Source organism: Dermacentor silvarum, chromosome 4 (assembly GCF_013339745.2).
Source record: "Dermacentor silvarum isolate Dsil-2018 chromosome 4, BIME_Dsil_1.4, whole genome shotgun sequence".
NCBI classification, from domain to species: domain Eukaryota; kingdom Metazoa; phylum Arthropoda; class Arachnida; order Ixodida; family Ixodidae; genus Dermacentor; species Dermacentor silvarum.
The window spans coordinates 167,434,851-167,451,787 of NC_051157.2; the positions used below are offsets into that span (position 1 = coordinate 167,434,851).

At 51.0% G+C, this 16,937-nt stretch overlaps 1 protein-coding gene across 1 annotated transcript in view; it reads right to left on the reverse strand.

The window, feature by feature from the left end:
- LOC119449029 (uncharacterized) overlaps positions 1 to 16,937 on the reverse strand; it is a 198,601-nt gene that overhangs the window by 160,811 nt on the left and 20,853 nt on the right. Inside the window, exon 2 of the mRNA XM_049666616.1 lies at positions 4,654 to 4,855. Within this exon, the coding sequence (XP_049522573.1) occupies positions 4,654 to 4,855 (202 nt within the window). The remainder of the gene's footprint in view (positions 1 to 4,653; positions 4,856 to 16,937) is intronic.

A 16,937-nucleotide genomic window follows, 5' to 3' on the forward strand; every position in this document is an offset into this window, starting at 1 on the left:
TTGTGCTTCATCATAAGCATAATGTTTTGCATGCCGGACCTGTGGTCCACTCTATATCTGCTCTGGAAAACTGGTGGTTTTGCTGTATTTGGCAGCGTTGCTATTAGTGTTGCCGTCTCAAGCGTTATTCCGTTATGAAAAAAAAATCATTTCACCGTGAGAAGAATTTGTAGAAATTTATCATTGGAGAATTATAAGCTGTTACGAAAGATGTTCTTTAGGCCTATTTTGGTGCTCGTTGGCAACACATGTCTGAAAATCAACGTTGCAGATTATCAGAAAAGCTTTATATCCATCTTCTTGTTATATTGTTTCTTTTTTAACAGCGAATCTGTTTAACCTGGGCGTTTGCCGTCAGGTGTAACGCCGAAATGTGGCCGATCCTGGTGGTAGTGCAGAAAGGAGCCAATCGCAATGGCACATACCCCTGTGAACTAGCGAAGCTGTTTAAAGGGACACTAAAGTCAAGTCTAGCTCAAGTGATATAACAATGCTCTAGAACGTCTAAGGGGTCAATATAATCGCGAACAGAGCTTTAGTAATCGAGAAATGCAGTTAAATGCAGGACACGATAAAAGACCCCCCAGGGACATTCCAGTACTTACCCGATGACGAAGGCACTCCTCAAAAAAATGGTCACTAGTACTCAACCACTCGTATTAAAAAGATTATTTCGTGGGATTATAAGACGCAAGAAAATGCTACTTGTCTGCTTCTATTAGATTATTAGAAAATATACCTTATTGGCGTTACACTTGATAACGACGCGGGCGGTCAAAAGGTTTCGTTTTCGCTCGACCCTGCGCCGCGCGCGTTTTCAAGTTTCAGTAGTTCCGTTATCGCGTAGCACTGCGCTGGTGTTGCTGGCTCGCTAAATTTGCACTTGAATTTGCTAGCAGCTTGAGAGTCGCGATGGCACGTCCAGATGGTGACCACCTTCGCCGCCCGACGTCGCATTGCTGGAGTCCTCCCTGCTTTCGCGCTCGGAAGAGCCGGTGTCGAGGCCGCCGTCGTTGTAGGCAACCACGCCGGCAGCGCGAGCCCTCAGCAGCATGTCACGCTCACCTCCGCCTGGCGATGACGTCACCATGCGTCTCCTAGCAACGCTTAGCCCCAGCTGCGCCGACCGCGCAGAGCCTCGCCACAGCTGCGTGAGCCGTGATGTCATCGCGCGCACCGCATCGCTTCGCCTTAGCTTTGCCGAGCCATGGCGCCACCGCGCCGTGCGGAGTGGTTGCCGTGGCTGCGTCGAGGTGGAGCTAAGCAGTGACGTCACTGCGCCGACCCACGGGACATATAGTTCTGCGTCGCCGTCACGGCGACACAAAAGCCGCGCGGAGCACATCGCCGCGAACATGGGGCGGCCGGAGAAGAACGTCACTCCCAAAGAAGCGCGCGCGAAAGCCGCCGCGCCGCTACTCGAGAGCGAGTGAGGCGACTTCGGTCCGATCCCAAGTATTGTGCCGCCGAAGGGGCGGCGAAACGTCGGCGATTCGCAGAAGATCCGGAGTTACGAGTCCGCGAAACCGAGCAAAAACGTTTGAGCGTCCAGAAGCCTCCCGATACTTTAATGACAGAGTGTTCGTTGCTCCTTGACCTGTCGATTCCCGAGTGATCTTGCACAAAACGTGGCCTAATCTCGAAGCATAAGCTCGCAAAAACTTGGCCAAACCGAGATAAAGCTAGGTGGGGTCGCCAGCTTCGCTGTTTGCCCAGTCTTCGTACCACTAGTGTAAAGCTGCCCCAAATTTTCTCGTAGTTTTTTTTATCTGTGCAACACTCCTTTTAGACTGCGCTAGGAGACTAGAAAAGTATTGAAAACCACTGATTTCTCAGCCAGCAAATAAGCTTGAATCTGTTACGCTGTTAGATGAGATACTGCACTATTGAAAGTTTGCCAGTAGCACAGAACTTTGCCTTTTCTACAAGTAACGAGTGCACTGCTCATCTACAAGACATGCTGTGGGCAAATTCTGCTTCTAGCGCAAACGGACACCTCGGAGCCACTGCGTCGTCGGAGTTAAATGATTATTTGCGCGTCAACGCATGCTATGGGCCAATGTTGGCTTTAAATTCTAGTCAACTCGACGCACTATCAAGGAAGGGGGAAGGCTACGCAAATGCCCGGACTTTTGAGAGGAATGTGGGTAACACACAAACAAATAGTTCAAAACATTGCTGTCCTTCGACAAACTTCGAGTACTAAATGCAATGAATTCTTTTCTCAAAGTAAACGGCGGCAATAAAAGAAATTGAAGATTTCATGGTTATAACGCTACATGGGCTTACTGCCGGCGCAACAAAATGCAAGCACAAAGAAAAAGTTCGCGGCTGAAATTCCCACGATTAGGTCACCTGGCTACGTAAGAAAGAAAAGTCACGACCAATAATGCTATTGGAGAAAAGAGGAAACGGAACTAAAAGCCTGTAACTATAGATAATTCACACGCTAAAACTTCGGTGCGCGTGTCCGCATTATTGGATGCACAAATATTTAAATCGTCGAGATTCGTTACCTGCTGGCTCACAGTAATGCAATGCCGGAAACTAGGCGTGTGCTTCGGATACGCTGAGCTTAATAAATATCGACTTGGCGTATAGACACTGGCTCACAGCTGTGCAGAGCGAACAGCTGCGCCCGCCTGATACCGGCCCGCCGCCGCTGATCGACCTAGTGGGGTCGTCGCACTGTAACTAGTTGTCAAAGTTGCGCTGACTTGTTGCGATTTCCGTTAATATCGTTTGAAGTGAAGAACACTAAGAGCGTTCATCGACGTGGCCAGATTCATCTACCACGCGAATAAAATCACATAATGTTGCCGGTAGATAGAAATGACGGTAATTTCCCGTAAAAGAATCGGCTCTTCCGGCAGCACACACCATGTTTTTGGTCCTCCCCCCAGCCAGTAAATTCTTCTCTTCCTGTTCTCTGCCATCCCATGATCGCTCAAAGCAACGTACACAGGCGACAGCTTTTTTTTTATTAATCTATTCTACCTCTCCTTTCGTCTTTCGCTCTTTAAAGCGAAGATTTCTTTGCGAACCCCCCTGCGACTGTCTTGCTGACCCTGGCTGTCGCCTGCCGCTGCTGCTGCTGCTTGTGCGTTCTCGCCGCATAGCTTACACTCGGCTGCGGGACGGCGGCTCACATATATTTCGCCTGCAGCAGCGGAAGGTAGAGCGGGGAAGCAGGCCTGCGCATGCGAGTCGTTGGTCGCTAGTGGAGAGGGCAAGAGGCAGCGATGATATAGGAGAGAGGGCACCGGAGGAGATGGCCTCACGTTGCTCATGCATTGCGCCTCCTTGCAACCGCGTGGACAGTCGCGTGTGCGCCTCCGAGGGGATGTCGGGCACCCCAAACAAATGGCGCAGAAAGTTTTGCTCCTACTTCAGATCTAAAACACCAACGTGGCCACTACAAACACATGTGATTAATCGTTTTAGTACACATATGTGGTTCGTTTAAAGGCATTGAATTTCTTCCACAAAATACCTGATGAAAGCATTCGGTTCACTTTGCACTTTCATTGAATAAACACAAACACGTGTTCCAGCACTCCTTATGCATTTACGGAAAAATTCGCTGTATGTGGTAGATTCCAATAGGGCACGTTGGATCTGCTGCATTTTCTTTTCTCTCTCTCTCTCTCTTTTGAGACCTCACACATTAGCGTAGATAGCATATCCCTCTCCGCTCCTTGCCGCTTTAGCTTCGTTACACTACCACACCGGTTTGGCGGCGGGGTTTTGGTGCCAATTTGGTAGGGTTCCATATAAGCTTGCGTTTCCTCATTTGCGGCATGCAGCCATGACCACGTTTTGTCACGCTCGCTACCGCTTGGAAATACGCTTATATGGGGTGGTTTAGCCTGAACTGAGAACACACCGCTTATACAGAAGATTAAAATGATGTCCTGGGTTTTACGTGCCAAAACCACAATTTGATTATGAGGAACGCCGTAGTGAGGGACGCCGGAATAATTCTGACCAGCTGGGATTCATTGACGTGCCCACAATGCATGGTACAAGGGCGTTTTTTTTCATTTCATCCCTATCGAAATGCGGCCGCCGTAGCCGGGATTCGATTCCGCGCCCTCGTTCTTAGTAGCGCAACGCCATGGCTACTACTACATGTACGTTGTGCGTGTTGTGCGCGCACACATTAACTTTCTCGATGAGCTATATGCATACCAAGCCAAATTCTTATCATTGGGCTCTGATAAACGGCCTTCCGGTTGTCCCATCTCGTGTGTCATCGAGGTGCGACGCTTGTAACGCCGCTGCCGGCATTCCACATCGCGACAACGTTTTGAGATGCCTGGTATCTCTGTACGTGGTGTTTATGCTGCACTGCAGCAGCTGTCTCGTGTGTTGCGTCGCGCCAACATTTCGTTTGCGGGTATTGTTAGAACACCGAGTAAGGATCTAGTGCGCTACACTAAGCTTTGCTGTCGCTTTTCACGTTTCGCCGTTCGGGCAATACTGGCAATTTATCACAGTATTTAATTTTCGTACAAGCGCTCCTCTCTGTGCCCATCACCAATTCAATTTCCAAAAACACTTTCAGACCCTTCTCATGAAGGTCTTTTTAGAAGCAACGCTCTAGTGAAAGCCATACACTGAAACTTTATGCCGAATAATTTCGCTACTTACCTTCGGTGAGCGACGTCTTGGCCAAGACAATGGTAGCTCCCGCTAGGACACAGCCATGCATAGCTAACAGATTTTCCACGCTATTGTCCAGGTGAATGCAGATACGGTCTCCCGAAAGCACGCCATGCTGCCGGAAACCCACGGCGTAGCGTTCCATGGCCGCCAGCATCTCAGCACGTGTGAGGCTGATGACATCACTAAACTGCAAGTATACACAGCACAAGCAAACGTGCTGTGAACCTGAGCGCAATCTTGACTTCGTGAAAGCCATGGCTCTTTCCGGCCATTCGGGCACTTCTATTTTAGGCCATAGCACTTCCCCTCATGAAAAATTTATTTCTGAGATTTGACGTGCCGAAACTACGATCTGGTTGCGAGGCTGGCCGTATAGTTGCAGACTCCAGATTAATTTTGACCACCTGAGGTTGTTTGACTTGTGCCTAAAGCACACCAGCGTTTTTGTCTTTCTCCCACATCGAAATGCGGCTACCGCGGCCAGGGATGAACTCGTGACCTCGTGTAACAACGCCATAGCCACTAAGCTACCACGAGTGCGGCTGCTCCTTAAGCGTTGAGGTGGTTTGCTCAGTTTCACTTACTTATCTGACGCATACGATGCTCAAGTAAAAAAAAAAGAAAAAAGGTTTCGCTTTTGGCTTTCATTGAAATCAAGTTCCACAAACCCCCAATCCTCACCCCAAGAAATAACGAAATAAAACACCAACATTTGCCCCGTATTACGCCACTGTCCGAGCATTTATACTTGTTGCATAGGCCAGCTTTTGATATCGGTAAAACGTTGGTGTGCAGCGCTATTGAATTTTATGAGCACATTCTTGTCTCCCTCTATACCGCCACACTCGCAAAGAATTATAATAGACCGCGCTAAAATTCTTACGTGGAGTTCACCTGTGATTTATTATTATATTTATCTTAAGTTTCCCTTGAAAGCCAATGAATAATTTTCAGATCGTGATGCAGCCAGCATGGCAACTGCGCCTCTCGTCGCGAGGCACTAAAATTTCAATGCATTAGAATTCTGCAGTAAATGCCAGCTTGCGACTGCACTCTCTTGACTCGCTATTGCACTTTGGACTACCGCCTGGTCTATGTCGATGCGAAACAACATACTTTTTGCCATTTGTGACTGGGCGCCGCGCTTTTACGAACGCCTAGTGTTTCTGCGTAGGCATGATGGACAATGCCTCGTGCAACTTTTGTGATTACGCCGACGCAATCGAGCATATCCTCATGTAGTGCCCGTCTTTTGATAATGAAAGATAGAGCTTTCGCGCAGTGATGGCACGTATGGCGCGGTGATGCCCCATACGTGGCCTCAGCGAATGCGCACGAATACGAAACCATTACTGCTTCTGTCCTGGGGTGCTATGCAGGATGCGCCGAGTTTCTCGTTCGCACGAGTTTCACCCGAGTTTTCTCGATGGCAGTCAGTGAACGGAGATAGCAAGGAACGTGGAAGAACAGCAGGCAAAAAGAAATGTCGAGATAAAGCCGCGTATGACAACATGAGCGCACCCTGCGCGGCACAGTGATTCCGTGCTTCAAGCACACAAGACTGCACAGCAAAACGCGCCAGCGCCGCGCCGCGTATTGTTATCAACGTATTATCACCATTTAGCAATACCATGACTGTACCGCTGCCTATGTGCACACTTGCCGTGAGGCACTTGCCACGCCTTTCTAGGGCGCGTAGAGGGCGTGCCTCCTCTTTCGAGCATTATCTTTCTATCCTCCATCGAATGCGAACAGGGCACATGCGGTGCATTGTTGCGCCTACACTTTCCCTCAATCGATTACGTTAAAATACAACAAATAAAATAAGAAACACTTTATTTCTTGAAGTATCTGTTTTTCCTTTGGAATGCTAGAAATGTTTGATGACAAACAGAGATCGAGCGAATTATTAAACTTTGCACTTTTTTGTCGCGAGTGGCGACAGTGATGCGAAAGCTTACAAGCGGATACATTGTAGAGGGTCGCACGCACGAGGGAGTTCATACGGTGAGCAGTCGCCAGGGGCGCTGCAGTGCTATCCTTTATAGGGTGCCTTGATGCCGGGCCGCGCGCATCGAGGCACTCTAATACTTGTTAAAGTCAGTCATGACAATCATCGTTCCATTCCCTGACTATTAGGGGAATGGCAACGCAGCGCTACGGCATTGTTGTTCACCGCAGGTGCTTCACTGAGGCGGCTATTAAGGCCGCCGCTTTACCAACTGAAACGACAGGAGCAACGGCTGTCACTGCAAAATGGCTGTGCGGTATTCTAGGGTCCGTAGTGACGCAGCACAGTGAAAATGCGCCCGTTTATCTGCGTGCGGGAAGCCTCCGCGATGCATTGCAAAGAAGAGCGCCCTGCCCAGTGACACAATTCACCGCTTGTCATCGCTTGCCCAGTGAAGGTGCCTCCATTCGCATGTATACGCAGAGTTTGAGTGGTTCTCTCCAATGTGCTTGCCGATTGCCTCAGCTGTTGAGCTAACAGCGATCGCAGATGGATACGGTAACGACAGCGCAGCAATCGCATTTTGGCGAGTTATGGCTCCTGTGTGCAGTTAGGAAATTAAACTTCTAACGCAGGAAGGGGTTGCAACTATTTAGTATGCCGTGCTTGTGATGGAGAAATGCCAACGCACTGGGTTTAAAAAAGCGAGCGTTTCTCGGCGCTGACCGTGTTTGCGACACTGCGGATCCGATACATCACCGATGACAGAGCAGCCATCTCAGACTACAGCTGCGATACCTTGACGTTGGAAAACTACGCACTGCTCAGCATCGTCATCCACCACGGCTCATCGACGCCTTGCAAGCAGCTACAGTGACTTGCCGATAATTATTTGCTGTGCGCTACGTCGCTACAATGCAGACAATGAACCATGTTGTGGGGCCATCACAGCCTAAGAAGACATTGCCACCTGGTGTTTTGAGCCAGCAAACGATCAGCATTGCGTGCCCAGCAAGAACGGCGAAGAAGACGACGAAGTCGAAGATCCCGCGCCAGCTGGAGAACCGTCTTTTCGTGTCTGGCATTCTTCGGGTCTGGCTGCTAGTACTGTTGATTGATCTTGCCTTAGCGCGTGACAAACTGGTGGAGGTGCGGGGTAATCTAATCTATGCACCAAACCCCTCCGAGCAGCAGGAGCTCCAGTCCTGTACCGGTGGTTACGCCTGTACACCGCGCCAGCAGAAGGATCCGTGGACAAGCCCCTGAGTTTGGACTCCTCCCAGAGACAATGGCAGCTCCGACCACCCCAACCGGTATGGAAGGCACTACGCCGATTCATTGCACGCTACTTAGTCCGCGAACGCCGAATCCTTTCCACGGTGCCATGCATGAGGATGTTGAAGATTGGCTGGTGCACTATGAACGTGTTGCCTCGTACAACAAGTGGAACGATGCAGACAAACTGAAAAACGTATATTTCAGCCTTAACGATGGCGCACGTGTTTGGTATGAGAACCGTGCAGATGCCCTAACTTCTTGGGAAGAATTCAAACGCCGTCTTTTTGAGACGTATGCGAGCCCTGATCGCCGAGAACGAGCTGAGCGTGATCTCCAGTCCCGTATACAAATGCCGAATGAAGGTGTCGCAATGTACGTCGAGGACATGACACGTCTCTTTCGACGAGCCGACCCCAGCATGTCGGAAGAAAAGAAGGTGCGGTACCTGATGCGCGGAGTGAAAGAGCAGCTGTTCGGCGGTCTCGTGCGCAGTCCTCCAAAGACTGTGTCAGAATTTCTTTCCGAGGCCGTCACCATGGAACAGACTCTTCGGCAGCGGGCACCATCATACGAACGCCAAGTGAACGCTGCCTCACCTACGGACTTCTTCGGAGCTCTCGGGGGCCACGTCGATTTCTTTCGAGAGCTCATCCGGTCCGTTATCTGCGAAGAACTGCAGAAACTGTCGGTACCCTCACAGCCGACGCTCAGCTCTTTGTCCAGCGTTGTCCGTGACGAAGTGCATCATGCGTTAAGAGAACCACCCTTCAGCACAGACGCTCAACCGCTAAGAACTGACAGCACCCGTATGTCATATTCGCAAGCTTTGCGGCAACCTGCCCCACCTTCCTTCCCGCTTCGGACCGCGTCTCCGGCCATACTACAGTCCGACCAAGCGACCTCTTATTACCACGACCACCGACAGGCCCCAAGGAAATCAGACGTGTGGCGGGCACCTGATCGCCGTCCGCTTTGCTTTCACTGTGGTGAAGCTGGGCATGTCTACCGACAGTGCTCTTATCGAGAGCTCGGATTACGCGGATTCTCGGCAAACTCGCCGCGACCTAGGTTCGGCCAGCGTCCTCCTGCGATTGAAGAATACGTTGCCCAGCAGCGCGGATCCTCATCAGCTCGACACCAGTCACGCTCCCCTTCGCCGCGGCGATTTTCTCCGACTCGCCGTACGTATTCGAGCGTGGTGCAGGGTCGGTCGCCCAGTCCGCGCCGGGAAAACTAACCACAGCGGCCTTCGGGGGCGAGGCCGCTCTGTCTGGACGTACTCAAGGACCCCTGCTGACCCGTACGCGACCCGACGATACATCGACGACGACAGTACCTGCTGATTACAGACGACGAATTTCCTTGGACATTCCTGTATTGCTCGACGGTCGTGACGTGACTGCTTTAGTGGACACTGGAGCAGATTATTCGATAATCAGCGAAAAACTGGCCACCCTTCTGAAGAAAGTGACGACGCCTTGGAATCAAACGCCAGTTCGTACAGCTGGCGGGCACATCGTCACACCACTCGGCATGTGCACGGCACGAATACAGATTCGCGGCTCTACGTTTGTTGCCAGCTTGAGCATTCTCCCTCAGTGTTCTCGTGACCTAATCACCGGCATGGACTTTCTCAGGGAGCACGGAGCTATCATCGACATTCGACAACGCCTCGTCACTTTCTCGACAAAGAGCGCCGCTGCGACGACCAACACCATCCACGCTCGAGCACCTCTTCGTGTCATCGACGACGCTGTCACGCTACCACCGCGTGCAAGTATCGTGGTTCAAGTGGCATGTGACAGACTCTTACACGGTGAAGCGGTCGCAGAAAGCAATCACTCTCTCCTGCTTTCTCAAGGTGTTTGCGTAGCAAGAAGCCTTATTGATCTCCATGATGGTCACTGTGACGTTCTTGTCACGAACTTCAGCTACGAACACCGCCACCTTTTCCCTGGTACTGTCATCGCCTACGCCGACCCGATCGCCGACGTCACTGAATGTTTTGCTTCCCAGGCAATCGGCACTACTAAAGCACCTCTAAGCAACGTCGACATTAGTGCAACGCTTTCTGAAGACAACAAACAACCCCTGCGTGACCTGTTGCTCGAATTCCACTCTTGCTTTGCACGGTCGTCGAAGATACGTCAAACGTCGATTACTAAACACCGTATCATCACCTATGACGACGCGCACCCCATACGGCAGCAGCCTTATCGTGTTTCCCCGACCGAACGACATGCCATTCAAACGCAGGTGAAGGAAATGCTTCAAGACGGCGTAATACAGCCTTCATGCAGTCCCTGGTCGTCGCCTGTCGTGCTTGTTAAAAAGAAAGATGGCACGCATCGGTTTTGTGTTGACTACCGGAAGCTAAACAACGTCACAAAGAAAGACGTATACCCGTTGCCTCGTGTCGACGATTCTCTGGACAGGCTGAGGCGCGCGAAGTATTTCTCCTCTATCGATCTGAAAAGTGGCTACTGGCAAATTGAAATAGATGAGCGGGACCGCGAGAAAACTGCCTTTGTGACTCCGGACGGCCTTTACGAATTTAGAGACAATGTCATCGATTTGGTCACATTTGTTCAACATCAAAAACGTCTGAAACGACTCACTGCGGCATTGTTCCTTGACATAAAAGGCGCCTACGATAACGTAGCACATTATGCCATTATAGAGGCTCTGATTGCAGCCGGAATTGGTGGCCGCACTTTTCAGTGGCTATGCAGCTATCTGACCGACAGACATTTCTTCGTGATGACCGAGGATGGCGCCACGACTCACTACCAAACATTCCGTGGAGTACCACAAGGTGGGGTGTTGAGCCCGACACTATTCAACTTAGTGCTCGTTGGCCTAGTCAGATGCTTGCCCAACACCGTTGGAATATCAATCTATGCTGACGATATCTGCATCTGGGCGTCTGCTGTAACACGACTGCAGGTACGAGCAAGGCTACAAAAGGCAGCTACGTTAACATCACTGTACTTACGAAAACAGAACTTGGAGCTGTCTTCAGAGAAATGCTGCCTTGTTACATTCACTCGGAAGGCAATGAGGCCTTACTCTGTAAGTGTCAATGGGCAAACAATTGCAAACGCACGGAAACACCGCTTTTTAGGGGTAATTATCGACCGCGACCTTTCATGGAGCCCGCACGTTTCATACCTAAAGAAGAGGTTAACGACCATAACACACCTCCTTAAATTCCTCGGTGGAAAATCATGGGGCACATCGGTGCGGTCAATGCTGCAGCTTTATTGTGCCTTATTCCTCGGTTTCGCAAGATACAGCCTCCCGGTGCTAGGCAACACCTGCAAAACAAACCTGCGTGTACTCCAGGGACTACAAGCTCAAGCCCTAAGGACGTGTCTCGGTCTCCCGAAGTGTGCGTCTACGGCGGCAACGATTGTCTTTGCGCGAGACCACCCAATAACAACGTACTTAGCCACCGACGCCCTCAGGGCGCATATTCGGCACGTTGCCCGACTACCTTCCCACCATCTTGCATCTTTACTTACAGAAAGGCCACACACAACTTTCAGTCGTATAATTGCAGCCAATCATACCTCGTTGCCATCGAACTACATGCCTGCAGCAAGACCATCCTCACCGTTATGGTGCCTGCACAAACCTGACATACGCCTCACCATCCCAGGAATCACAAAGAAAGCTCACATGCCGTCATCTGCCCTGAAACAGGCCACGTTAGGACTTTTACATGAGGTTCACAGTGCCCGCGTACATGTTTATGTCGATGGCTCAGTCACACCTACAAGTTCAGCTGCCGCAGTGGTGATTCCAGCAAGATCCGTCAAGATGCAGCTAAAGACGTCACATGTCTCATCAACAACAGCTGCTGAACTGGTAGCCCTCCGTGCGGCTCTTCATTTCATTCTGGAGGAACCACCCCATCCATGGTCAATCTTCTGTGACTCCAAGGCAGCCCTACAGAGTTTACTCTCAGTACTGCGCCATGGATCACATGAGCAGCTCGTCGCAGAGATAAGACAAGTACACCATCGCATAATTGATGAAGGGCACAATATAATATATCAGTGGTTGCCTAGTCACTGTGGCATACATGGCAATGATCGAGCGGACGCAGCGGCCCGATCTGCTCATGACGCTGTCAACTGCGTTGCCATTCCTCTTTCGAGAGCCGACGCAGCGAAAAAACTTTCCGCGCTTGCGCGTGAACTAACATTGATGCAATGGAATTCCTCCGATTTCACAAGTGCACGCCTTCATGCCCTGGACCCTAATTTACAGCTTCGTATTCCATTCGACCTTCCACGACGGGACTGCACACTTCTAATCCGTCTATGGCTTGGAGTAGCATTTTCAAATGCGTACTCCTTTCGTATCGGAATGGCCAATAGCCCACTTTGTGAATCCTGCGGGTGTAACGAAACAATCGCACACCTTCTTTGTGAGTGCCCTCGTTTCAACCCGCAGAGAGCAGCTCTCTCAGCGACAATAGATCAACTGGGCAAACGACCAATAACAGAAAAGAACATCCTTGGAAACTGGCCTACACAAACAACGGCGCGAGCCGCCCTGAAGGCACTGCTGCGTTACTTGAAAGACACCGGACTCAATGACAAATTGTGACTCTGCATTGTGTTACTTAGGACGGAACGTTCAGACAATGCAACACGCGAACGCCTTCGCGGACTTCATGACAGTGCCCACAGAAACAGTTCTGTTTTGTGTGCGTGTGTGATTTTGTTGTTTCCTTCCTTTTTGTTTATTCTTTATTTTCACTTATTTTTCTCTCTCTCTCCTTTCGCATCCCTTTACCCCTCCCCCGGTACAGGGTAGCCAACCGGAGATAACCTCTGGTTAACCTCCCTGTCTTTCCTTTACCTTTTTCTCTCTCTCTCTCTAGAGTACTTCCTTTCGGCCTCTGTTCCGCTCCAGCCACATTCCAGCGAATGATGGATACCGTTCTCGCTGACCTCAAATGGAAAAGCTGCCTCGTCTATCTCGATGATGTCGTTGTCTTTTCGGAATCTTTTGACGAGCACCTTCGACGCCTTCGGAACGTACTCGAAGCCATTCGATCGGCTGACCTTACCCTCAAGCCAGAGAAATGCCATTTCGGTTACGAGGAACTGAAGTTTCTCGGTCACGTCGTGAGCGCAGCAGGTGTTCGGCCCGATCCCGAGAAGACTGCTGCCGTAGCTGCTTTTCCAGCTCCAACCGACAAGAAAAGTGTCAGACGATTTTTGGGCTTGTGCGCATATTATCGACGCTTCATTGAAAATTTTTCGAAGATTGCAGAGCCGCTATTTCGCCTTACGCGTGATGACTCGCCATTCCTCTGGACTGATGAACAACAGACCGCCTTTGCCGAGCTACAACGTCGATTGTCTTCTCCTCCCGTGCTCGGTCATTTCGATGAGGACGCTGACACAGAAGTACGCACTGACGCCAGCAATATTGGTCTCGGAGCTATCCTGGTGCAAAGGCAAGACGGGACTGAACGAGTTATAGCTTACGCGAGCCGCACTCTGTCACGCGCCGAGTCCAATTATTCCACCACAGAGAAGGAGTGCCTCGCGGTCATTTGGGCTACTACAAAGTTTAGGCCGTATCTCTACGGGCGGCCATTTAAAGTTGTGACCGATCATCACGCTTTGTGCTGGTTGGCCAACCTCCGAGACCCTTCTGGACGATTGGCACGTTGGAGTCTGCGACTCCAGGAATTTAACATCACCATCGTATACAAGTCTGGCAGAAAACATGAAGATGCTGACACGCTATCACGAGCACCTGTTGAATCCCAGAATCCTGACGAGGAAGATGACAACGCCTTCCTGGGAGCCCTCAGCCGTCCGGATCTGCTCGCTAAACAGCGATCGGACGCTGAGTTAAGGCCCATCATCGATCACTTAGAAGGCGACATCGCGTCCATTCCTCGCCCTATTTCGCGACGGTTGTCGTCATTTTGCCTACGAGAGGGCATCTTATACAAAAGAAACACAGGTGCCGGCGACAAACCACATCTTCTAGTAGTGCCTCAAGACCTTCGCGACGACATCCTATTAGCCTGCCACGACGAGCCGACATCTGGTCACTTGGGCTACTCAAGGACTCTGGACAGGGTACGACAACTGTACTACTGGCCTAGACTGACTGCTTGCGTCAAACGCTACGTGAAAGGATGTCGTGAATGCCAGCGCCGCAAGTCACCACCCTTCAAGCCTGCAGGCCTTCTACAACCCATCGACCCCCCGCGTACGCCGTTTGATCAAGTTGGAATGGACCTTCTTGGCCCATTTCCCTTGTCTTCCTCCGGCAATAAGAGGATCATTGTAGCAACCGATTACTTGACGCGTTACGCTGAGACGAAGGCACTACCACGCGGGATAGCATCTGAGGTTGCGCAGTTTTTTATGCATCACATTGTGCTTCGGCATGGCGCACCGTCATTCATCATCACTGACCGAGGGACGGCGTTTACGGCGAAGCTTCTGGACGACATCTTTAAGTTGAGTTACACGAGTCATCGAAAGGCCACCGCATACCACCCTCAGACTAACGGCTTGACAGAAAGACTAAACAGAACACTGGCAGACATGATCTCTATGTACGTGGATGTGCAGCACAAAACGTGGGACGAAATCCTGCCGTACGTAACGTTTGCGTACAACACTTCCACGCAGGAAACTACACGATTCACGCCGTTTCGCCTCGTTTATGGTCGAGATGTTCAAACTATGCTCGACGCCATGATTCCGTATGACGACATCGATCAGCCCGACCAGTTAGCCCCTGACGTCGAGGAGTACATTCAGCGCGCCGAGGAAGCACGTCAACTGGCCCGTGTGCACATAAGACAGCAGCAGTGTACAGATGCAATAAGGTACAATCTCCACCATCGACAACTTACCTATGAGCCCGGTGACCAAGTTTGGGTTTGGACCCCCATTAGACGGCGAGGCCTCAGCGAGAAACTCCTGAGCAAGTACTTCGGACCGTACAGAGTATTAAGGCGTGTCAGTGACGTGAACTATGAAGTGATTCCAGACGGAGACCTGTCATCACCCAAGCGCCGATTACCACGCCCAGAGATTGTACATGTCGTCCGCCTCAAGCCGTATTTCACACGGTGATGTTCATACAGTGTAGTGGTGAACAAACTTTTTTTCTTTTTTTGCTGTAGTCGCGACGTCCTCCGAAAAACTGCGAAGCGATTGTTTTTTTGTTCCCGACCACAGAACGCATTTTTCGCCTCGTGTTCATGTCCGTATGTGGGCTAGCGCGTTTCCATTTTTTTTGTGTGTGTCTTACCTAATTTATGTACTTTCCGTGTACGTCTTGTGGTTGAGCATCGAGTCGATGCTTCATTGGGAGGGGGAATAATGCCACCTGGTGTTTTGAGCCAGCAAACGATCAGCATTGCGTGCCCAGCAAGAACGGCGAAGAAGACGACGAAGTCGAAGATCCCGCGCCAGCTGGAGAACCGTCTTTTCGTGTCTGGCATTCTTCGGGTCTGGCTGCTAGTACTGTTGATTGATCTTGCCTTAGCGCGTGACAATATATGCATAAGCCAGCGAAAGTCGCCGCTTTGTTTTTGATAGTGGTTCTCAGTACATCACCGATGACAGTGTGCTGTGCGTATTTTCCGTCGGCGGTCAAGATTGTTGATGCCTCTCAGTTCCGCACCACGTCGCTGTTGCCGGAAAATAAGTTGGGCGTGGCCCAACCGTGGCGGGCGCACGCACAAGAGTTACATGCCTCGCGCGGGGCGTGACGTATGGTTTTGATTGACACGCGAACTCGGGCCAAACTCGTACATCGCGAAACCCCCCTCGAGTTAAACTCGGGAACATGGTGGCGGCAACAGCAGCCTGTGTAATCGCATCCAGCGGCAGCAAGCGTCAATATGACCATCTGGACCCGTTCACCTACATGTCCGACGTAGAGTTTCAGCGTCATTTTTGCCTTTCCAAAACGTGAGTGCGCTGGCTGTGTGACGAGTTAGGCGAAGGCCGTCGTCTGCGGAGATAGGGTGGCGGGCAAATGATGCTTTCCCAGCGCAGACTGGTGTGACTAGGCTGCGGAGGAATAGTTCGTGCGATCGCTTCGGCTCTCTCCTGTTTCAAGCAAGCTCGTCCACCGCGCCCCAGCCCCAGGCCAGGTCCGGCGTCGTCATCGGACTACTGGAGCACGTGCGAGCACCTGGGGTTCAACCCGGACCAACCAACCTGCGCAGGTGAAGTAGTCACATTATATTGGAAAATTCAGAATGGACGCCGGGCTGCCTTCCGGTGCAACAGGTGCTGAAATCAGCTTTCGCAGGTACACGGTACCGCTGCAGTGCACGGGCAGAGAGGCGAAGGAAGTTACTGCGCCAACACGGACCGCCTCAGCCGTCCGAACGACCACCTCTCCAGGCGGCAAATGATTTGGCTCACATACTGCGTGAGCAAAAGCGTAGACATATAGATGTTGAAAGAGACCATAGACTTGTTTCCTCTATCGGAGCACGCCATCGCCGACTGGAGGAGCTACCCCCGTAAGGTCGCGAGGGACGAGCTGCTGGCGCGAGCTCCACTCGGTGGCCCTGGGAAGACAGCGCAAATTGACGAGTGCCTTCTTCGCGGTGAGCAAAAGTGCAATAGAGGCCGCCTAATGACGGGCGACAACGTTCCGCCGAGCCGCCAAAATTACGGTGGTGTTAAAGATGGTGGTCCATGGGTCTTCGGCATGGTCTGCGCGACCTGAGGGGTGCTGCTACTTTTCAAGTTCGACCAACGAAAGGCGGCGACTCTAGGTGCCATTATTGCAGCCAATGTTCAACCGGGGACCATTATTCATAGTGACGAATTGGCCGCATACAACTGTATCCCAAATTTAGTGGATGTTAACGGGGCTATACCTCAATCTGCATTGGGAGACAGTTTAACACAGCGTGCACTTTGTGGAAACCAACACGGGCGTTCACACGCAAAAAATAGAAAGTTATTGTCAAAAAGTGAAGCGCCACCTTGTCAGCAGTGGGTACAGAGTAACTGCACTGATGCTG